The sequence below is a fragment of the Puma concolor genome, chromosome A2, assembly GCF_028749965.1.
Source record: "Puma concolor isolate L17-30 chromosome A2, mPumCon1.1.hap2, whole genome shotgun sequence".
Classification (NCBI taxonomy): domain Eukaryota; kingdom Metazoa; phylum Chordata; class Mammalia; order Carnivora; family Felidae; genus Puma; species Puma concolor.
Window position 1 is genome coordinate 169,986,941 of NC_141668.1, and position 23,041 is coordinate 170,009,981.

Sequence of the window (23,041 nt, forward strand, 5' to 3'; positions counted from 1 at the left end):
TCCACCGAGGGACGACCCCCGAAATACCCGCAGGGAGATCTGGAGTCCTCGCCCCCGATAGCTGGGCACGTGACCTCATTGTGACCTCACGTGACCACACTTCCTCATCGGAAATAGGGTCTTTGCAGGTGTAATCAAGTTGAGGGGAGGTCATTAGGGTGGGCCCCCATTCAGTACGACCGCTGTCCCCTCTGAGGAGGGAAAACGTGGACACGCACGGGAGAAGGGGCCACATGAAGAGAGGCGGAGATACAGGAGGGACTGAGCCAAGGCCAAGGGGCGCCTGGAGCCCCCAGAAGCTGGAAGATGCGGGAAGGGAAGGGTCCAGCCCTGGGGTCTTTGGAGGGAGAGAGCCCTGCCACACCTTGACTTCTGCCCTCTAGCACTGAGAGTAAAAATCTGCCATGAAGTCACAAAGTGTGTGGCACTTTATTTTGTGGTCCCGGGAAACCAAGGCAATCCCTGCCCAGCATGCTTGAAACCTGCCAAGCTCATCAAAATCAAGCCAGGGGCTTCTATCTGTCTGCCAGATGCGATGCTCCCCGATTCACGAATCTCTGAATAAAACCAAGAAGTTCTTTAAAATTACCAAACAAACATGGGCAACTCAGTCGGTTGAGCGCCCGACCCTTGATTTCAGCTCAGCTCGGGATCTCACGGTTGTGAGATTGAGCCCCGCATCAGGCTCCAACGACAGTGTGGAGCCTGCGTAAGATTCTCTCTCCCTCTGCCCCTCTCCCCTCCCCCCTGTCTAAAATAAAATTAAAAATCAGAAAAATTTTAAAGTACCATCTTAACATAAGATGCGAACAGTAGGGGACACGGAGTGTGGTTTCGTAAGGCAACTCTGTACTCTCTTCACAATTTTTCTGTCAATGGGACTATCCCGAAACATGAAGTTTATATGTTTAAAAGGAAAAGAAAAAAAGTGTTGGATGCATCACTTTCTCGGCCCTGCCATCTCGCAGGCTGGAGCCTTCGTCAGATGATTCCGTGTCTCTGTGCCTCGGTTTCCTCATCGGAAAGCAGAGGTGGGCGGGCTTGTGACCCGCCGGGCCCTGAGGATGGCGGGAGACCGTGGTCCCGGGTAAGTGGAGCCCTCGACGTCTGAACCTTCACCTTCATCCGAGGTGGGTGGGGGGCCCCTGGAATTTTGGGGTGACAACACAGGGTGGGCTTACACGTCCCACACGTCCACACGATCGCTTCCCTCCTGCTCCGTGGTGCCACCCCGCCTGGGACAGGCGCCCCGAGAAGGGGCCGCGCAGTGATAAACAGGACGACCCTAAGAAACCACAGGTGTCCAGAATGTCGTTTCTTTAATGTCCTGCGAGGGGCGCAACAGAAGGGGAGGGAATAAATACAGAAGGGATGTTGCGGTGCGCCCGGCCCCCAGCCTGGGAAGCGGGGGGATGCCTGTGGGCCTCAGGTTCCCTCGTCTGTAAACAGGGCAGGACACCCTGTGAGCCTCAGATCGTGAAAGGGACAGCGTTTTCCGGGGCGCTTTTCCAGCCGGGAACAGGAAGTCCCCGCGCTACCCAGGCCTCAGCGGGTCGGTGCCGCTTCATGTCCGCCAGGGGGCGCCAGAGTCCGGTCCCTCGATGGAAGGCCCACTCCCCCGTCACCGGGCTGGGGCAGCCCCTCCGCGGAGGTCCCGGCCTCTGCCCAGGAGAGATCCTACATCCTCCGCTCGCCCCACTTTTCCCCCGACCCTGGCATCCCAAGTGGCCCTTGCCCTCCCTTTCCGAGGAGGTAAACTGAGTCAAGGGGGGGGGGCAAACCCAGGGGATGTCCTAGTGAGGGGCAGAGACAGGAGGGGGACGACGACCCGCCGCCGTCAACCTCTGACTCACTCACAGCCCTTCGGCCACCTGGACCTGGGGCCGAGCGACAAGCGGCATCTGGGCTCCCTGAGCACCGGTCCGCCCGCAGGTCCCGCCTGCCACGCGCGGGTCTGAGCCCGGGGGCAGCGGGGCCTGGCTCACAGCAGGTTGATCTCGTCCAGGTAGCGGGCCAGGACCGAGTCCCGCACGTCCTTGAAGACCTTGCGGATGTTCTGCGTGTCCGTGGCGCACGTGTAGTGGCTGAAGAGTCTCCTGGAGCGCGGACCCTTCCTGCTCCCGTCGGCGCTGTCCACGCAGCTGGAGTACATTCTAGTGTACATGTCCAGGATGAACTTCTTGGCTGCCTCCACGTCCTGCTTCGGGCCTGGGGGAGGGGAGGGGGGGATGGGCAGTCAGGGCACGGGCTCGTGGGGCAGGAGGGAGAGTCTCCTGGGTCAAGGAGGGGATCTGGAGACCCTGCTCCACGCGTGCACGTCAACGGGGCTGCAGGCGCCCCAGGAACCACGCGCCATGGTGCAGGCCGGCGCCATCTTTGGTTTTTCTAGAGGGTCACGTGACTATCAGGTCCAGCCAATGGGATCGTCGAGGATGGACTCAGGTGAGTCACATGACCTGGAATGGACCAATAAGACTTGGCCCTGGGACTTTAGGCAGAACTGTGTTTAAGAAGGAAACCCTCTCACTTGGCTGGGCTTGCAGCTAAGGGGATGGGAGCCTAGAGCTGCCGACAAAGACATTCCTGAGAGGTGCAGAGGGGTAAACCGAGGCCAAGAGAAGGGGAGGGGTGGCCACCCTGGTGAGGCACCTGCCATGCTCAGTCTCTCTCTCTCTCTCTCTCCCAAGCACAATGTGGGCAAGGGCTTCTAGAACCCAAGCCCTGGTTCTCCAACTTACTCGTTGGGTTGCCTTATATGTTAGTCCATGTTAGCACTGTGAGCCTCAGTTTCCCCGTTTGTAAAATGGGGATCCTAACAGCCCCAAGCCTCCCAGAGTTGTGAGGATTCAATGCAATCATGTGGAGGGCTCTGTGCTCCATAATCAAAATGTTCTTCTGATTCTTCCAGACAGGCAGGGTACCCAGTGGTTAAGGCTGGTGGCTCCGGATCCAGACAGCCTGGGTTCGAATCCTGCCTCTGCCACCCGCTGGCCGTGTGACTTTTGGCAAGTGGTCGCCCCTCTGTGTGCCTCAGTTTCCCCACCTCTATAGCGGTGAGGAGGAAGAGCTCCACTGCACAGGACTTTTTAACGAGGATCAAATGAGTCCATACGTGAGGGCGCCTCCGGCAGTGTTAGATACGTTAGCCGCTGTTATAATCACAAACGTTATTCAGTACACAACAGGCAAGGACTGACACCCGGAAGTCGGCAGAGTACTGCAGCCCCTTTGGCTGGGAGAAAAAAGTGAGTCGTGAGCGTTTCCTTTGACATGAAGGAAAACAGTCCCTCAAAACTACCCACTTTATCCCCCCCCCCGACTCTCCAGACCACGTTCCCATTCCCAAGGCCACCCAGCCGGGAAGGGAACAAGGGGCGTCCGCCATGCTGGGACAGGTTGCCATCTGTCTCTCGGGCCCCTAAGTCTCCTGGGGATGATTGGCTGAGATTGGCCTCGTGGGCTGCGAGACCTGACAAGGCCAAGCGTCACGCCCGTGGTGATGTCACCGGGCTTAAGACCTTCATCTGCCACGTTGCTTGCGTACTGGGGCGAACAGTGTTCCCCCAAATCCAACGTCCCCCGACAACCCCAGAATATGACCACGTCACCTCATTTGGAAATAAGGTCTTTTCAGATGTAATTGGTTAGCTTGAAATGGGGTCACACTGGATTGGGGGGGGGGCCCTACAGCCAATGACTGGCGTCTTTATAAGAAGAGGAACGACACAGAGAGAGAGAGAGGCCATGTGACAACAGAGGCAGATTGGAGGGATGTGTCCATATGTCCAGGGACACCGAGGATTGCAGGTAACGCCAGAAACTAAGAGACACCAGGGACAGATCCGACCTCAGAGCCTCCGGAAAAAACCCACCCCGGCTTCATTTCAGACTTCTGGTCGCCTTAACTGATGGGGATCCACGTCTGTTGTTTTCAGCCTCCTAGTTTGCGGTGCCAGGAGACGAAGCCAGCCCGTCCCCAGGACAGCTGCCATCGCTCCCCCCCCCCCTTTACATGTGTGCCATTCGGCCACCAAGACGAGAGTCTGTTTGTCCCCTTTTGAGTGGGAGCTGGCCTGACTGATTGGCTTGAGCCATAGAATGAGGCGGCTGTGACCATCCGGGACCTCTGAGGCCACCACGTCGGGAGCAGAGGCTCCCCCCCCCCCCCCCCCGGGCTGACGTCTGGCTACCCTGAGACAGCCATGCTGCGTCCTCGCAGTGGCCCTAGGCGGAAAGTGCTAGCCAATACACCCCTTCCCGGGACCCTCCGAAACCCCACCTCCCCTCTGCGGGATACACTGACCTGTGCCCGACTCCCCCGTAATCCTCTCTAGGCGGCCAGGCCCTCGCCCCTCCGTCTGCGCTGACGGCTCGCCCTCAAACCCACTCAGTGAGGTCGTCCTGTCCCGATTCACGCGCAATTGCCGAGACGCTGCACAAACCTGTTAGCTACAAGCACCGCAGGAAAGAGGGCTGCTGTGTCTGTGAAAACGTTGCGTCCTGGAAGGACTCGTTCAAAGGTCAGGCACCTATTTCCTTGGTGTTCTGCTAACCGAGGGGGCGCCTGTGTGGCTCAGTCGGTTGGGCGTCCGACTTCAACTCAGGTCATGATTTTGCAGCTCGTAAGTTCGAGCCCCACCTCGGGCCCCCCACTTTCAATGTGGAGCCCTCTTTGGATCCTCTGTCTCCCTCTCTCTCTGCCTCTCTCTGCTCTCTCTCTCTCTCTCTCTCTTAAAAGTAACAATTAAAATATTCTGCTATCTGGGGCGCCTGGGTGGCGCAGTCGGTTAAGCGTCCGACTTCAGCCAGGTCACGATCTTGCGGTCCGTGAGTTTGAGCCCCGTGTCGGGCTCTGGGCTGATGGCTCAGAGCCTGGAGCCTGTTTCCGATTCTGTGTCTCCCTCTCTCTCTGCCCCTCCCCCGTTCGTGCTCTGTCTCTCTCTGTCCCAAAAATAAATAAACGTTGAAAAAAAAATTAAAAAAAAAAAATAAATAAAAAAAAAAATATTCTGCTATCTGATTAGACATAGATGCAGTGACTATGAAAGACTCAAAAAAAGAAGTCTCGAAAACCCAGGCAGAGTCCGGAAAAGGTTGACACCTTCCAGGTGTGGCTCATGACGATGAACTCGACAGCAGACCATGCGCAGAGAATCTGTAACACCTGCGTCTTTAGAACCCCTGCTTGAAGCAGGTGCTTCGGGAATGATGGCTGCCATCCTCCCCCCCCCCCACAGAGGGGGAAACTGAGGCTCACAGCTTGGGTCTGGAACTCAGGTCTGTCTGATCCCGTTTGAACCTCCACTGACTCCAGCTGGGGCAGGGTCTGGACCAGCATCTCTCCTGGGAGCTGCCCGTTGGAGCTGAAGGGCTTAGAGAGTTCTAGAACCACTCACCCTGGAAACTGGGGAAGTAGGTAGCCAAGTGGGAGGTGGAGATCTTCTCTTCTAGGATGTCAGTTTTGTTGAGGAAGAGGATGACGGACGTGCTTTTGAACCAGGGCAGTTCCAGGATAGTGCCGAACAGGGCCAGGCTCTCCTTCATCCGGTTCTGTTCAGGGGGAACAGGCAGACCACGGCTCCAACACGACGGCCGCCTTGGTCCAGACACGAGCCCTCCCCCATGTGGAGAGGGGGCTGCCAGCCTACTGTCCGGGAGCTCAGGGCTCCCCGATTCCTGGCTGGGCCGGAGGGGGTGGCCCACGCTTTTGTGTGGCCTGTACCGCTCCGACTAGTGTCCCCAAGTTGACGCCCCTCTGGAACCGCAGAATGGGACCATATTTGGAAATAGGGTCTTTGAAGATGTAATTAGTTAAGAAGAGGTCCTTCTAGATTGTCACGTCTGGTGGCAGGTGTCCTTTTAAAGAGGGGACGTTTGGACCCAGATACGTGGGGAAAAGTCCATGGGACCACAGGAGGCGGAGATGGGCAACGGGTGCACAGAACAAGGGACACCAAGGATGGCCAGTGACCCCCAGAAGCGGAGAGCGCCTGGGACGGTCTCCCCCGCAGGCTCAGGAGGACCGAGCCTGGCCAACGTGCGGATCCGGGGTGTGTGGCCTCGGGCGCTGGGAGAAAAGTCTCCGTGGCTCCGGCCCCCCGGGTTGTGGTACTTTGTTAGGACAGCCCAGCAAACTAGGACACCTCGTGTGGCTGCCTTGGAGCAAACTCTGTGGCAGAACGACCTCAAATTCATTCTGTCTGATTCGGTCTGAAAGTCAGGACGACAGCATCTGACCCCTGGATCCCCAAACTGTCCGTGTGGAACCGTAACCGCTAAAAGCCCCGAGGTCGAAAATGGGCCGGGTCTTAATTAGGAGAAGAGCTCACAAAAGAGTGTTGTCCAGCCTTTCGGAATAAAAGCAGGACACTGCCCCTGAGGCAATGACCCATTCTCCCAGGCCAGCTGCCTTGCGCTTCCTGGGGGGGGGCTGCGTCCAGGGGCTCCGGCGTCCCTCTGTGTGTGTGTGTGTATCTGTGTCTCGGGGCGCAGCGCTCTGACCACGGAAGAGTGGGGGGCGGGATTCAGAGCCACGCCAGACACACCCGGACCCCATCAAGCGCGGCCATGGGCTGTCCTGCTCGGCTGCACGCCTGGAGGCCAGCAGGAGGCGGTGCCCCCGCACCCACGGTGGACCTCACCTCTTGGTTGTTCTCCTCCAGACACTGGTCATACTCGCTGAGCGAGGCCAGGTAGATGAGGGCGATCACGTTCTCAAAGCAGTGGATCCACTTCTTCCGTTCCGACCTCTGGCCCCCGACGTCCACGATCCTGCCAGGAGCCAGCCCGGGTCAGAACTCAGACCCAATCAGGGCCCCGTGACACGGCACCCCAGACAGCTGGGACACGTCAAGCCAGAATCGGTGCCAGCTCCTGGGCCAACGCCCCTTGTGTGTTAATTGCCTTTCACCCACCCCGCAAGGTGGGCGTTACTATTTTGCCCATTTACACACGAGGAAACTGAGGCACGGGAGGGGGACATTTTGCCGGGCTTCTGCCCTGGGCTGCCTGATTTCTGTCCCCGTGTTAGAGGGCAGAGGGTCAGACACATCCGGAGTCTGCCCTGGTTCTGGCTGGCTGGGGGGGGGGGGGGGGCTAGGGGGGGGCAAAGCGCAGAAGAGCTCCAGAACTCAGTTTCCCCATCTGTGAAATGCAGCCACACGGTCCGGGCTGGACAACGCCATCCCCTCAGTGTGTGGCCCGGGGCGAAAGCCCAGCCTCCACCCCCCCCCCCCCCACACCACAACAAAGCCTGAGCCCTCCCGCCTTCCTGTTCTCTAAGAAATGTGGGTCACTGATAACAAGCCCTGCATCATTTCCCCGGGGATGGGACTGTTACGCAGGCAGCCAACAGGAAATGCCAGAGGTCTCAGAGCAAGAAGGGACTTGCCCCTTTGCATGGACCGGAAGCCAAGGCTAGTGCCTGTGGCTCCTGATCCGGCAGACCAACCAACCCCTCTTGTGCCTCTTCAGACCCCCTCCAACCCCAGAGCGGGATAGGGGTGCAGTGGCTACAAGTGGGGCTTAGCGGACTGAGATATATGTGGGGTAGGTTACTTGCCAGCCTCCCATCTCCTAATCAGATCCCTCTGATCCTTTACCCCACTGATTAGCTCTCTCTTCACCTAGGAACACTCTAGGGTTCTCACTTAAAAGTCAGCACCTCAGCCCAGCCTTTCCTGTGACTTCCCCAACCTCTACCTTCATTCCTAAACTTTTACAATCTATCCACCCATCTATCCATCTGTCCGTCCGTCCACCCATCCAACCATTGAACCATCCATTCATCCATCCAACCACCCACATACTCTTCCGTCCATCCATCCATCCATCCATCCATCCAAACATTGAACCATCCATCCATCCAACCACCCACATATTCTTCCGTCCATCCATCCATCCAACCATTGAACCATCCATCCATCCAACCACCCATGTACTCTTCTGTCCATCCATCCATCCATCCATCCATCCATCCATCCATCTATCCATCCATCCAACTATTGAACCATCCATCCATCCAACCACCCACACACTCTTCCATCCGTCCGTCCATCCATCCATCCATCCATCTATCTATCCATCCATCCAACCATTGAACCATCTATCCATCCAACCACCCACATACTCTTCCGTCCATCCATCCATCCATCCATCTATCCATCCATCCATCTATCCATCCATCCAACCATTGAACCATCCATCCATCCAACCGCCCACATATCCTTCTGTCCATCCATCCATCCATCCATCCATCCATCCATCCAACCATTGAACCATCCATCCATCCATCCAACCACCCACATACAATTCCATCCATCCATCCATCCATCCATCCATCCATCCATCTATCCATCCATCCAGCCATTGAACCATCCATCCATCCAACCGCCCACATATTCTTCCGTCCATCCATCCATCCATCCAACCATTCAACCATCCATCCATCCATCCAACCACCCACATACTCTTCCATCCATCCATCCATCCATCCATCCATCCATCTATCCATCCACCCAACCATTGAACCAACCATCCATCCAACCACCCACATACTCTTCCGTCCATCCACCCACCTGTCCACCCACCCTCCACACACCTATACATACATACACTCACCCATCCATCCACTCATTTATCCTTCCATCTTTCCAACTCTCCTCCCACATTCACTAACTTCCACCCTGATCTTGAGCTGATCATCACTAGCAAAGCAGGGGAATCAAACTCAGCCCCTAGCTTTGTGGGGCTCTCCGTCAGGGGAGGAGACTGATGGCAAACAGATAAATTATGAGCCTTCCTGGTGAGGACTATTGCAAAGGCCAGAGGAGCACGTTTGGGGTATCAATTCAGGACAGTGTGAGACTCAGTATGGGTGAGGTGAGCACAACCCCTGTGTCCAGTCCTCACCCCACACCCTCCACAGCTCCCTGCCATCAGCCCACAGACACGGAGCTTGTTAAGGTCACTGATGACCCTCTAAACGCCAATCCCAGAAGTCGCTTTTCCCGGCGTGCTCTTCCCGACCTCACCTTTAGTCTTCGGACGCTGGCCGTCACTCTGCCTGGACCCCTTGCTGCGCTGGCCACTCACGCCTCTGCCTTCCAGCTCGGGCCTGTGCGTGTCTAGCCACCTCCCAGATGCCCCGGATCCCTCAGACTCAACGTGCCCCAAAGGACATCATTGTCTAGCCTAACACCCCCACGCTGCCACCACCACCGTGACCCGACATTTACCCCATCACCCAGATTCTCTGATCCTTGGGCTCATCTGGTCCTGCCCATTCTACGTCGGAAACAGTTTTTGCTCCATCCCTCACTTCCATCCCCGCGACCACTGCCCTGGCCCTTACCAGCGCTTCCTGCCTGGATCATGGCTCCCGCCCACTCCCGAGTCCCCTGACCTCCAGCCTCACCCCATCGGGGGGATCACCCTCCGAGCTTCCCCAGGCCCAAATCGATCCCTCTGGAAAACCGCTGACCACACAGTCTCTGTCTCCTCCTACCCAGCAGCCCTGCGAGTTATCCGACTGAACTCCTATTCAACCTTCAATGCCCCAATACCAATGTCCCCTCCTTCAGGAAGACCTGCCCCCCTGGACCTCTGGTGGCCTCATTCCGGGCTCTTCCAGGTCCCACACCTGACTGCATGGGGTCTCCAGGTGTCTAGATCCAGCTCAGCCTCCTTCAGCCTGGAAGCCGCTTGAGGACTGGTACTGGGAAACTCCTATTCATCCTTCAGGGCCCCAGTTCCTTTGCCCCCTCCTACGGGAAGCTTTCCCCAGCTCCGGGCCGTGGGCTCACCGCAGGTTGGTCTTCTGCACGGAGAAGCAGTACTCATTGATGCCGGTGGTGGGCATGCGGCTCCGGAGCACGTCCTGTGCCGTGGGGATGTAGTCCTCCTCAGTGATGCGCTCCAGGTGGGACAGGTAGCTGTGGAGTGAGGAGCCCCGAGGCCTAGCCTCTCAGCCTCCCTTTGTTTCTCAGACCCCCCTCCAAAGCCCAGAGACGACCCTGTGGGGGGAGGGGAGCTGCCGGGGAGGGGCCGGACCTCTGGGTCTGCAGGTGGCCCGGGAGCATCACCCTGAGGCTGAGGGAGCACGGGGCGAAGCAGCCTCACCCTCAGAACAGCAGGACTTCAAGGACAGCGTGAACTCAAGAACAGTGTCACCAGGGGAGGGGTGTCACCCCCGGGAGTGGCACTGTCCCAAGAAAAGTGACGGCCTGGGAACAGGCTGCAGCTGTCAAATCACCCTCAATGCCCAGCATCGTGCCCAGGGGGTGTCACTGCGTGGTGATGAGCACTGTCCCCCCAGGAACGACGTCACCCCAGGAGCCGTGTCCCCCCAGGAACGACGTCACCCCAGGAGCCGTGTCCCCCCCAGGAACGACGTCACCCCAGGAGCCGTGTCCCCCCCAGGAACGACGTCACCCCAGGAGCCGTGTCCCCCCCAGGAACGACGTCACCCCAGGAGCCGTGTCCCCCCAGGAACGACGTCACCCCAGGAGCCGTGTCCCCCCCAGGAACGACGTCACCCCAGGAGCCGTGTCCCCCCCAGGAACGACGTCACCCCAGGAGCCGTGTCCCCCCAGGAACGACGTCACCCCAGGAGCCGTGTCCCCCCCAGGAACGACGTCACCCCAGGAGCCGTGTCCCCCCAGGAACGACGTCACCCCAGGAGCCGTGTCCCCCCAGGAACGACGTCACCCCAGGAGCCGTGTCCCCCCCAGGAACGACGTCACCCCAGGAGCCGTGTCCCCCCCAGGAACGACGTCACCCCAGGAGCCGTGTCCCCCCCAGGAACGACGTCACCCCAGGAGCCGTGTCCCCCCCAGGAACGACGTCACCCCAGGAGCCGTGTCCCCCCCAGGAACGACGTCACCCCAGGAGCCGTGTCCCCCCAGGAACGACGTCACCCCAGGAGCCGTGTCCCCCCAGGAACGACGTCACCCCAGGAGCCGTGTCCCCCCAGGAACGACGTCACCCCAGGAGCTGTGTCCCCCCAGGAACGACGTCACCCGGGAGCAAGACCATCCACAGCACCTCCCGCAGTGGGAACCAACCAGCCTGGGCCCCTTCTGTCCCGGGACGAGTTCGCCACCGGCTTCATCTGGGCCCCACACCTGCCGCCCCCGAGCCTCGCACTCACTACACGGCCGAATCCAGCAGGTGAAACTCCCGGCGACGCTCATAACAGGCCCGGATGCCGGCGTCCCTCCACAGCCACTGCATGGCCACGGCGCAGCGCTTCTCGAAAGTGGTCACTTTGTAGGGGTCCTGGCTCATGACCAGACTGGCGTGGTGCTGGGGAGGGAGGGACGGGGCGAGTCAGACATCCCCGCGAGCCACTGTGCCCCTCTGCGACGGAACCCCGCCCCCACACCGCAGTTCCTAGCCCCCCCCCCCCCCCCGCCTCGCCTCCGCTCCTTCCTTCGCGCCCGCCTTTGTCCCCAGATGGAGGGCAGAGGGGCAGCAGAGAAGGCACGCGCAGGGACATCAGTTCTGCATCTTTGACGCTCATGAGGCAAGTCGCTGCAGGTGCCCTCACGACAGACAGGTAGCGTGATGAAACAATGCGTGCAGGTCCCGCGGGGAGGTCGAGGCACACGCAGCCGGAGCCGTGCGCCCGCCGGCCCCCCGTGCTGCCCCTCCCCTGCTTCCACCCGTCCTCCTTGCAGCGGGGACGGCGGCTCAGACTTCCGCGTTGGCCTGTGCACGTGCGTGCGTGTGTCCGTGTGGGCACGTGCGTGTATGCTCGTGGGGGGGTGTGTGTGCCTCTGTGCCTGGGAGTGTGACGACGAGGGCCACCACTTCTACTGAGGTCCTCGCCAGGGCCACCCAAGAGGGCAAGGAAACGAAAGGCGTCAGGTTTGGAAAGGGGTGTGTCACACGGTGGTTACTCGCCGAGAGCATGACCGCACGTAGAAAGTCCAACACAGTCTAGCGATGAGCTGTCAGAATAAACTAGTTACCTTGGCGAGATCAACAGACACACATCCGATGTGTGGCCATGTATTAACCACCAACTGGTGGACGTTTTCAAGAATTTAAATCCCATTTACAGTAGCAAAAAAAAAAAAAAAAAAAAAGATATCAAATACCTAGGAATAAATCTAACAACACACGTGAAATCTCTCCACGCTGAAATATACAAACATCACGAAGAAAAAATTTGTTTACTAAATGTTTATTTGTGCGAGCGGGTGCACGCCTGCGAGCGGAGGAGGGGTGGGGGGGGGGAGAGATGATCCAAAGTAGGCTCTGCGGGGCACCTGGGTGGCTCAGTCAGTTAAGCGCCCGGCTCTTGATTTCACCTCAGGTCATGATCTCACGGTCTGTGAGTTCGATACCCGCATCGGGCTCTGTGCTGGCAGCATGGAGCCTGCTTGGGATTCTCTCTCTCCCTCTCTCTCTCTCTCTCTGCCCCTCCCCTGCTCACGCTCTCTAAATAAAGAAAGAAAAAAAGAAAACATTAAAAAACAACAACAACAAAGGGGGCTCTGCACTGTCAACACAGAGCCCGACGCGGGGCTCGAACCTTGAGATCGTGACCTGAGTCAAAGTCGGACGTTTAACTGACTGAGCCACCCAGACGTCCCGCTAAGGAAAAAATGTAAAGGATCTAAATAATTGGAAGGCTATGCTGTGTCCGTGGATTGAAAGACTCAGCATTTTTAAGCTGCCAGTACTCTCCCCAAATTAATCTACAGATTCCATGCAATTCTACCAAAATCCCAGAAAGGCGTGTGTGCACGTAAACACTGACAAGATAATTCTAAACTTAATGTAGAAATGCAAAAGGGCCCGGAGCAGCCGACGCCATTCTGGAGGACAAAGTGGAAGGATTTCCACCCGCAGGCTCCGAGACTACGTATTAGGAAGCTACAATCACTAACATGAAATGATGTTCGCTCAAAGGCAGAGAAATTGACCAACAGAACAGAACAGCGAGCGTTAACAGATCCAGGCACATCTGAACACCCGATTGATCACAAAGACGAGACTGTGGTATGGTGGGGAAAATGTTAAGGGGCACTGCCACCATTGAATATCTGCACCAGGAGGATAAAAAAGGAAAGAAACGTGATCACACCCTACACAGAAATCAATTCCAGGTACAAGGTAAATCTAAATCTGAAACAATAAAGCTCCACTTAAAAGACAGCAATAGAGGGGCACCTGGGGGGCTCAGTCGGTTGAGCATCCTACTCTTGGTTTCAGCTCAGGTCATGATCTCCCGGTTCGTGGGTTCGAGCCCCGCGTCCAGCTCCATGCTGACAGCACAGAGCCTGCTTGGGATTCTCTCTCTCTCTCCCTCTCTCTCTGCCCCTCCCCTGCTCCCATGAGCATGCTTTCTTTCTCCCGCTTTCTCAAGACTAAATAAATAAAGCTTTAAAAAACAAGTAAGTAAAAAAAGTTAAAGATAGCGATAGAGAATTTCATCATGACCTTGAGGGGGAAAAACATCTCTTAAGCTGGCTACCAAAAACAAACAAACAAACAAACAAACAAACACAAAAAGCAAAAATCCAACAACACACCAGTAAGCAGAAGACTGACATACTGCACTTCATTAAAATTAAGAGCTATTCATTCGGACACCGTGAAAACAATGAAGATGCAAGGTATGGATGGGGAGAAAATATTTACAAAATACACAACAAAGTGCTCTCCTCCAGAACATACAAAGAATCTGCTATAAATCAGTAAGAAAAAAAAAAGGCAAAAACAAAGCCAAAAACAAAAATGGGCGAAAGATTTGAACAGTTGTTTCACAAAATGGAATATCCAAATGTCCGACAAACCTGTGAAGAGGTGTGCAGCCTCCTTCTTAATCAGGGAAATGCAAATCAGAACCACAATGAAATATTTCCAAGAACCCATCAGAATGGCTAAAACGAGCCGACGGCATCTAGTGTTGGCAAGGATGAGTGGCAACTGAACTCTTCATGTACTGCTGGCAGGAGTGTGAAATAGTCAAGTGCTTGGAGACGGTCTGGTGTCTCCTCCTAATCTAATCTACTTTATGATCCAAATCTACTTCTACATAGATAGCCAACAGAGACGTGTAGGTCTTCATGAAACACATATGATAGAAATGAACAAACCACAACTATGCCCCCAAAGATGGAAGAAGTACAGATATACTGAGCAGTGTCAGAAGCCAGACATGCGAGAACGTTCTGTATAATTCCATGCATGAGAAGTTCAAAACTAGGCAACCCCAATATAGCTGCTGGTTACTCCTGGGGGGTAGTGATTTGGGGAAGGAGCCTCTGGGGACACGTTCTGCTTCTCGTCCTGGGCAGCGATTACACACGTGCACTTACGTTGTGATGGCTTCACTGAGCTTGTGAACTGGCTTCTTCAGCACGTGGGTTATATCTCAGTTAGAACCGCTATTCTAGGGGCACCTGGGTGGCTCAGTCAGTTAAGCATCCGACTTTGGCTCAGGTCATGATCTCACGGTTTGTGAGTTCGAGCCCCGCGTCAGGCTCTGTGCTGATGGTTCAGATTCTGTGTCTCCCGCTATCTGCTCCTCCCCTGCTTGTGCTCTGTCTGTCTGTCTCTCTCAAAAGAAAAGATACTAACATCCCGTGTTCACTGCAGCACGAGTCACAATAGCCAAGGCGCAGAAACAACCTAAATGTCCATCAAGAGAATGTGGTGCATGTGCGCGCGCACACACACACACACACACACACACACACACACACGGCTATTGATGAGCCTTAAAAAAAGGAAGGGGAATCCACAATAGGTAACGACACGAATGAATCTGGGGGACATCACGTTAAGTGAAATAAGCCAGGCACAGAAGGACGAATACCACATGACCCCACTTGCGTGAGGCTTCCAGAAGAAGCAAACTCATGGACACGGACAGCGGCATGGGGCTGGGGCAGGGAGATCTGGGGATCTGCCACTCGAGGCCATGACCTTCTAGCTCCTCAGGAGGACCACGTGCGAGAGGCCTGCTGGGAACCGTACTGCACTGTGCTCCCCACCATTTGTGACAAGGGTGGAGAGCGTGGGAAGTGTTCCTGTGACACGTGCACACGGAGCTGCCCGCCCCGAAGCCGGACTCAGTCGCCGGTCGATGCTACAGCAAAGCGGGTGCTGGTTCGGGACCCCCCCACCCAGGCCACCCCTGTCATCACAGGGCCCACAGGACAGCACGAGAGGGGAGCTGATGCCAAGTTGCCTGGAATGCACGGAAACTCCTGGGGTAGAGTTAACAAGACCTGGGGACCCAAGAAACACGGCCCTGTCCCAGGTGTCCAAAGGGACATGGCCCAGAACGGAGGGTTCTATGAGACACGGCCCAGACCTGTGGTTCTGAGGGGACATAGTCTCGATCTGGAGGGCCCAAGGGGACATGGTCCCACCAGGGTGGGGGTGTCTGAGGGGACGCGGCCCTGACAGGGTGGCAGTTTCTGAGGGGACTCGGCCTGAGAGGGTGGGGGAGTCTGAGGGGACGCGGTCCTGCCCCGGAAGTTGTGAGGGGAAGATGTGTTGGGCTTTGGGGTCAGAGGGCACGCATCCTGCCCCGGGGGTCCTAGTGGACACAGCCTGGGCCCGGGGGTCGGAAGGGACGGGTCCCACCCCCAGTGCCACAGGCCCCCCAGCACGCGGCCCCGGCCCGAGCCCCCCGCTTGCTCACCCTGCTCTCGGGCCTGCTGAACGGAATCTGCAGCCAGTCCATGGCCTCGATCATGGCCTGCATGGACACGAAGATGTTCTGGTAGATGAGGGGCCGGAAGCCCTTGCGCTCCTCCTCCGAGTAGCCCGCCCCGTGGATGATGCGCATCTGCTTGATGAACGTGCTCTTCCCGCTCTCGCCAGGGCCTGGGGGGGGGAGGGGACACCAGCAGCTCAGTCCCCGGGGCTCCCGCCACCCACCACCCCGGCCTCCGGGGCTCCAACCCCACTCCGGAACCCTGGGCGAGCGCCTTCCCCTTGCGTGCCTCAGTTTCCCCTGCTGTCAGAGCCTGCCTGCGAGGGTAAACGAGTGCCCCGTAAGAGGCCCCTGGTGGGGGGGGGGAGGGAGTCAGCCAACCAGGGCGCAAGGGTCCAGCCGGCCGGCAGCCTGTGTCCGCGTGCCCAGCAGGTTTTCAGTTTGTACGACAGCTTCCACGGCTCAAATAATTTCTGTCCTTGTGGTTTTGACATTTTTAAACGATTGAAAGGAATTTAAAAAAAAAAACACGAGTAGTTCATCACATGTGGAGCTGGTATGGAATTCCTGTTTCGGCGTCCCTAAGTAAAGTTTTATTGGCACGCAGTCACGGCCATTTGTGTCCCCACGGCCTCTGGCTGTTTGCTCGCTCGGGCAGCAGAAGCGGGCAGTCCGAGAGGGTCTGGCCCGCGGGGCTGAAAATACTGAGGAACAGCAAAAAGTCTGTTTGGCTGGAGCAGAGTGGGTGGGGGGGGGGAGGCCAGGTGGTGCGGGGGGGCTGGGGGACACGCGGAGGACTCGGGCTTTCACCCCAGGGAGGTGGGAGCCCTGGAGGGCTATGGGGAGTGGGGCACCCGACCCAGGTCCTCGAAGGTGTTCTGCGGTGGCCGTTGCAGGGAGGACAGACTGCGGGGGCGAAGGCAGGGGCAGGGCGTCCGGGGTGGAGGTCTAGGTGAGTGACGACGGGGGCTGGACCCGGTGGAAAGAAGACATTCGAGAGATATTTGGGAGACGGACTGAGAAGGCTTCGCTGATGGACCAGAGCGGGGAGAGGGGTCCTTGCAGGGCCATCTACACGATTCACGGGGCCAAGTGGACGCCGGGGCCCTTCTGAGCCCAGGGCACTGCGGGACTGCCCGGGTCCCACGCCCAGAAAAGCCAGCCCTGGGCTTGCGACGATAACACTTAGATCTTCGGTAGTCCCGGTCTGGAAGCTCAGAGAGGAAGGCTCGACTCCCTGATGCCTGAGTCCTGGCGTGTGTGTGTGTGTGTGTGTGTGTGTATGTGTGTGCGCCTCCGTTTTCCCATCTGTAAAATGGTGTGATAGCCAGGCAGGAGGGGTGGGACCGGGAGGCTCCTCCCACAGCTCCCTGCCCCACCCAGCTCCTGGGGGACCCTGGCATGGGGTCCTTCCCGGCACAGGAGGGGGGACTGGAAGGAGGAACAGGAAGCAGCAGGAAAGGAAGGGGTGGAGCCCAGAAAGAGGAAACAGTCGGAGGGAGCAGAGTGGGGGTGGAGGAGGCGAGAGAAGAGAGGGTGCCCCCCCAGGAGCTCGGTGTCCCCACATATCTGTGGGCAACAAAGGGCAGGCCTGGGGTGACACCAGGTGTGGTTAAGTCCACTGGACTCGAGGCCCAAGAACATGAGTTGCTCTGGGGCACCTGGTGGCTCAGTCGGTTAAGCGTCCGAGTCTCGGTTTCAGCTCAGGTCACGATCTCGTGGTTCGTGGGTTCGAGCCCCGCGTCAGGCTCTGCGCTGACATCGCGGAGCCTGCATGGGACTCTCTCCCTTCCCCGCCCCCTCTCTGCCCCTCCCCTGCTCCCACACTCTCTCTCTCAAAATCAATAAGTCAACTTACAAAAAAAAAAAAGGAGCGAGAGGGAGGGAGATGGAGAAGAGAGGAAATATGGTAAAACACCAATGTTTGCAGAAGAACCGGGCCCAACTTTTCAGTGGGTCTGAAAGCATTTCAAACTGAAAAGTTAACCGAGGGGAAGAGCCTGACATGTGATGCGAGATGCTGAATGGGAAACTGGAACAGAAAAAGGGCCCCCCGCAGAGAACCGGCCACATCCCAGGCCCGGAGCGCCGCTCACGGAACGCAGTCGTGAGGTTCCGAGGTAGCTCTCCCACGGTGACAGGTGCACCGGGGTCATACGAGATGTTAACACAGGGGAGGCCGTTTAGTAGACGGGAACTGTCTGTTCTGTCTTTGCCACTTTTACAGACATCTAAAATTATTCCGAAATAAAAAGTTTCCCCCCAAAAAACACCCAAAACACCCCCACGCCCCGGGTCCACAGCCTGAAAGTCTCCAACACGGAGCCGTATGTGTCTGAGATAGCCTGACAGAAGGACGGCTCTTGGCCCACTCTTCATATGGAGAAACTGAGTCCCAGATCGGCTGATGGGCTTGCCTTGGGCCAACGCGGCCGGTTAAGGGGCCAAGCTGGGACTCACACCTCGTTCTGTCCAAGTGCAGAGCTCATGGGTTAGCGGTATTAAACCAGAAAGTTCCCCATATCCATAGTCACCATGAGCTTGATTTAACTCTTGGTGTCTGGGCCAAAATACCCCGTACCTGTCCTCAGCCAACACCCCCCCCCCAAAGAGTCCCACCGGTTTGCTATTTGCAAAAGACACCTGGGAATCAGAGAGGTGGGGTGATTTTCCCGGGGTCCCACAGCGAGCAGAGAAGCAGGGGAGTAAACTCAAGCCCTGGTGGGTCCTTCACTGACAAAATGGGCTCCGGCCAGCCTGCCGGGTCAGGCGCCATCAGAGTATCGGACAATGAACGTCATGTCAACGTCACACGTCCACAGACACTCGGGAGCCGGACAGGTCCTGCGGGGGCTGCGGGAAGGGGGACTGAGACAAGCGCAGGGGACCACACCCTCTGACCTCCTTCCCGGTAGCCTTTCAACTCTCAGACCTCGGGTCTCCCCCAGACATGTGGGGACCCATCAAAGGTCACACAGAGCAACGGCTGACTTGCGAGGCACTGATTTTCTTCTCCCCTGTGTCGTTAAAGGAAAAACAAAAAAATCCTGGTCGCCACCCACAGCATGGATTTTGTGACTCATGACTGGGTCACAACCTAAAGTCTGAAAACTCCACTGGGTGGAACCCTCTCTTTGCAGCCCGTGACTGTCCTGAAGCCACGGAGGATTCTGGAACCTCTCCAGCCCCAGGTTCCTGGTCTGCTGCGGGAAAGTCCGCAAATGGGGCTGGGGGCTGCAGGGACAGCTCTTCCCACCTGGTGGGCCAGAGGGGTAGGGCCTGCTTCCTCCTGGGGGCGGAGAGGAAGGGGAACCTGGCGGCTGCTTCCACGGCGGAAGGCCGCCCCAGACCTCTGATGCTCCAGGAGACGGGGCCACGGGGACATGCCGGAGGGCAAGAAGCTCAGCTTCTAGGTCCAGCTCTGGCTCAGACTGGCTGCCGACCCCAGACCAATCCCATCACCTCCCTGGGCCTCAGTTTCCCCATCTGTCACGGGGGTGCTGTGGCTTTTCTCTCCAGAGGCACATTCACAGGGAGGTCAAATGCATGGGCTCCGGAACCAGAATTCTAGGTTCCGATCCTGGCTGTGTGACCTTGGGCAAATCGCTTCGCCTCTCTGGGCCTCAGTTTCCCACCTGGGGACAGGAGCGGTATCCACCTCAAGCTCTGTGGACAGAGCTGGCTCCTTTAATGGCTTCATTCTGACTCCCCCCCCACCCCCACCATTCTCCAACACGCCAATCGCTTCCTGTCAGGGACAGACTCCCGGCCCCTCAGCCTGCTTCCTCAAAAAGACCAGCCACCTCCAGGAAAAAATAACTTTTGGTTTCAATTCCTGTTTTCAAGAAGGGAGAGAGGTGTGGAAGCAGCCCTTGGGGCTGGGGGGTAGGGGGGGCGGTCAAAACCACAGTCCACAGCGCGGTCCACAGGGCCACCATCAGCGCTTGGGAACATGAACAACCTCCCTGCCCCCACCGCACGCCAGCAGAAGGGGCTTCCTGGTGTGGGGAGGGCTGGGCAGTGGTCAGCGTGGCGTGGCACCGGGGACCTTCCCAGCTCTGGAAGATGCGGTGCAGCTCCAGGGGAAGTCGCCCCAGAGACAGGATTCCTTCATTCGCTTATTCATTCATAAAGTATGCTCTGGGCATCTGTTCTCTGTCAGGTTCACTATGCTCCCTGGGCCGGATGCTGGGGACAGAGGCACGAACAAGAAAGACACGGTCCCCACCTCCGTGTAACTGGAGAGACAGACAGGAAAGAACAAGTTAAACAAATCTACAGAAGGTCAGTACGTGCCCTGAAGAAAGGAGGAAGGAGAAGGATGGGCCGCCTTTGTGGTCAGGGAATCCAGGAAGACTTCTCTGCGGAGGTGACACACGAGTTGTGTTGCCTTGAGTGACAGCACCGGCCGCACGGAGGCGTGGGTGATGCCGAGAGCCACAGGCAGAGAGAACAGCAAGTGGAAAGGCCCTGAGGTTCGGGTACACAAACTCGAGGTGTGCAAGGAAAGGTCGCCAGCATCGGTAAACCTCCGTGCCGGGTGGATCAAGAGGAAGCGAGCAGACAAACAGAATGGAAGATGGACGCTTCACGTGTCCGTTGGGACGAGGGAGTGGGGCACACGATTGATTCCCATACCTTCGACAGCTTCGAAGAAAGGGACAAGTTCTTTGACAGACATCGATAACCAAAACTGACGCAAGAAAAAACAGATAGCCTAAGTAGCCCTAATAATAATATTATTAAAAGGGGATCAATACCACATCATATATCATACACCCTCTTCCTGTAATAGCCTACCTAGTCTGAAGATGTCAAATAGAGATAGCAATTACAGTAATTAAATTCTTTAATTAAAAAAAATATATTTTATTTATTTTTGAGAGACAGCATGCAAGCAGGGGAGGGGCAGAGAGAGAGGGGGACAGAGGATCCAAAGCAGGCTCTACACTGACAGCCGAGAGCCCGATGTGGGGCTTGAACTCATGAACCACGAGATCGTGACCTGAGCTGAAGTCAGACGCTCAACTGACTGAGCCACCCAGGCGCCCCAAGTAATTTAATTCTTTTTTTTTTTTAATTTTTTAATGTTTACCTATTTTTTTTAAATTTTTTTTTCAACGTTTTTTATTTATTTTGGGGACAGAGAGAGACAGAGCATGAACGGGGGAGGGGCAGAGAGAGAGGGAGGCACAGAATCCGAAGCAGGCTCCGGGCTCCGAGCGGTCAGCACGGGGCCTGACGCCGAAGCTGGACGCTTAACTGACTGAGCCACCCAGGCGTCCCAAGTAATTAAATTTTTAATTAAAACCTTCCAGGCTCAGATAGCCTCACTGACGATTTTACCGAAGCTTCAGGAAAATGAAATAATTGAAAAAAGCAAAGAAGGCAAGGGCCTGTGCCAAAGGATCGCAGGAGGAAGTTGCAGGAGTTGGGGTCTGAGGGGCCAGCCACGGGGCCATCGGCTGGACTTGAGACCGTCCCCATGCCAGGTTCCTTGGAAAACTAAATGGGGGGGGGGGTGTCTTTTCCATAAAAGACTAGAGTCAGGAGGGCCCTAATTAAGGTGCAATCTTGGGGGCCCCAGGCTTCTACACCCTCCTCTCCACTCCCCAGGGCCCCCCTACCTCGGACCCAGGGAAGAGTGAGGCCGCCATGCGGATGGCCGGCCTCCTGGCCCAGGGCAGGCAGATGTGACTTCCGGACACCTGAGACCTTCCCTGGTGTCCCCCCCCCCCCCCCCAGGGTTCAGGATGTCCCGGGAGCCCCTCTGAGGCTGGCCTCCGGAGGGGAGGCCCGCAGGACCCCAGGGGTGGAGGGAGAGGACACGCGTTGGGGACAAGACTCTGCGCTTTGGGAGGCCACAATCTTGGAGCCTTACAACCTGCCGCCCCTGTCACTCTTCCCTTCCACCCTGGTTTATTTTCCTCCTCACTCTTCTTGCCGCCGGAAATTCTCTCTCTGCTTATTGGCTTCTGGGCCGTCTGTCTCCCTGTCGGCAAGATGAGGTCCCCGGAGGCAGGGACATCGCCCATCTCCCTGGCTGCGGCGCCCGCCCGGAGAGTTACTGGATACTTCTCGAATGAATGAATCCGTGAGCCAGTGGGTCACAGCCCGCGGGCAACGCCGGGGCCCAGGGACTCCGTGGCGAGCCCGCCAGAGCAGGCGGGGGCCAGGCCCTCCCCGGCCGGCGTGGGGCAGACAGACAGGGGGCAGGGCGCTCGGCGGACGACGGGGAGGCCCCGGGGCGGGCTGCACGCCTGGGCTCATCGCCCCCTTCCCCTGACGCCAGGGCAGAGGCCGGCAGGGCACGCGGGGCCTGCCCCCCCCACCCCCCCCTGCACAAGCCCCTCCCGGCCGCCCGCTGCCCACACCTCGGGGCGAGGACCTGGTCTCTCTGGGCCTTAGACTTCTCGCCCCCAAGTGGGTCAGGCTCTCCCGGCCCCGTGGGGCCCCCGGCGGCGTCCCGTGCGCACCCCACCCGCCCGCTCACCCAGAAGCAGCAGCTTCAGCTCCCCGCGGTCCCTCTTCTTCTGCTCCAGCAGGATCCTGTTGATGTCCTGGTCGATCCGGGCCGCCGCCTTCTCATCCTCGGTCAGGCAGCAGGGGCAGCAGCACCAGGTCAGCGAGCGGGCCATGGTGGGGGCCTCAGCGGGCACCAGGCGGCATGGCCCCGCCCCGGGGAGGGCTCCCCGCCCGGACGGCCGTCGGGCGGGCTACCGGGGCCGCGCACCCTTCTTGGGGGGTCTCCCCCGGGGACGCCGACTCCCGGGCCTCGAGCGCCCGGCGTCCGGCTCGGCGAGGCCTGGGTGTCCGGCGGGCGGCTGGGGGCGGGAGGAGGCGCCCAGGAAGGCGCGGAGGCTCAGGGCTCCCCGCCCATCTCCAGACCAGGCCTGCCCTGCCAAACTGGTTGAGGGCGGGTGCCCCCCGGGGAGGGCGGGGTGCCGGGAGGAAAGGCCCAACCACAGGGTGCAGTGAGCGTCCCCGCAGCGCCCCACAGGGCCCTCCTTCCTCATTCTGGAGAACGGGCGGACTCCATCCTCCCGGGGCCTCTGACGCCGCCTCCAGGCGGGCCCCAGGCGCACCCCTTCTTCCCCTCCGCGGAGCCGGTGAGGGGAGGTCGAGAGGTCGTCGCAAGGCCAATAAGGATCTTTTCCAAAAACGGGCGGAAGCCAGGGGGCTCCCGTGGAGGGGCCGTCTCAGGTGCACGTCGCCCCGACTTCCCGTGATCCCCAATGGGCAGATGCAAAACTGAGGCACAGGGCCAGGAAGTGAGTTGCCCGGGCGCCGGGCGGAAGAACAAGACAGGGCCCGGAGTCTGCTGTCGCCCACAGGGCCCCAGGCTCTCAACGCTGACCAGGC

General features: G+C 58.0%; 1 protein-coding gene across 1 annotated transcript; it reads right to left on the reverse strand.

The window, feature by feature from the left end:
- Positions 1-1,302: 1,302 nt before the first annotated feature.
- Positions 1,303-22,883, reverse strand: GNA15 (G protein subunit alpha 15). Its single transcript, XM_086699559.1, has 7 exons — positions 22,173-22,883; positions 15,665-15,849; positions 11,150-11,304; positions 9,804-9,932; positions 6,642-6,771; positions 5,397-5,550; positions 1,303-2,208 (listed from the first exon to the last, which is right to left on the reverse strand). The coding sequence occupies exons 1-7, from the start codon at positions 22,315-22,317 to the stop codon at positions 1,982-1,984; spliced, it is 1,125 nt and encodes a 374-aa protein (XP_086555685.1). The 5' UTR covers positions 22,318-22,883; the 3' UTR covers positions 1,303-1,981.
- Positions 22,884-23,041: the final 158 nt, after the last annotated feature.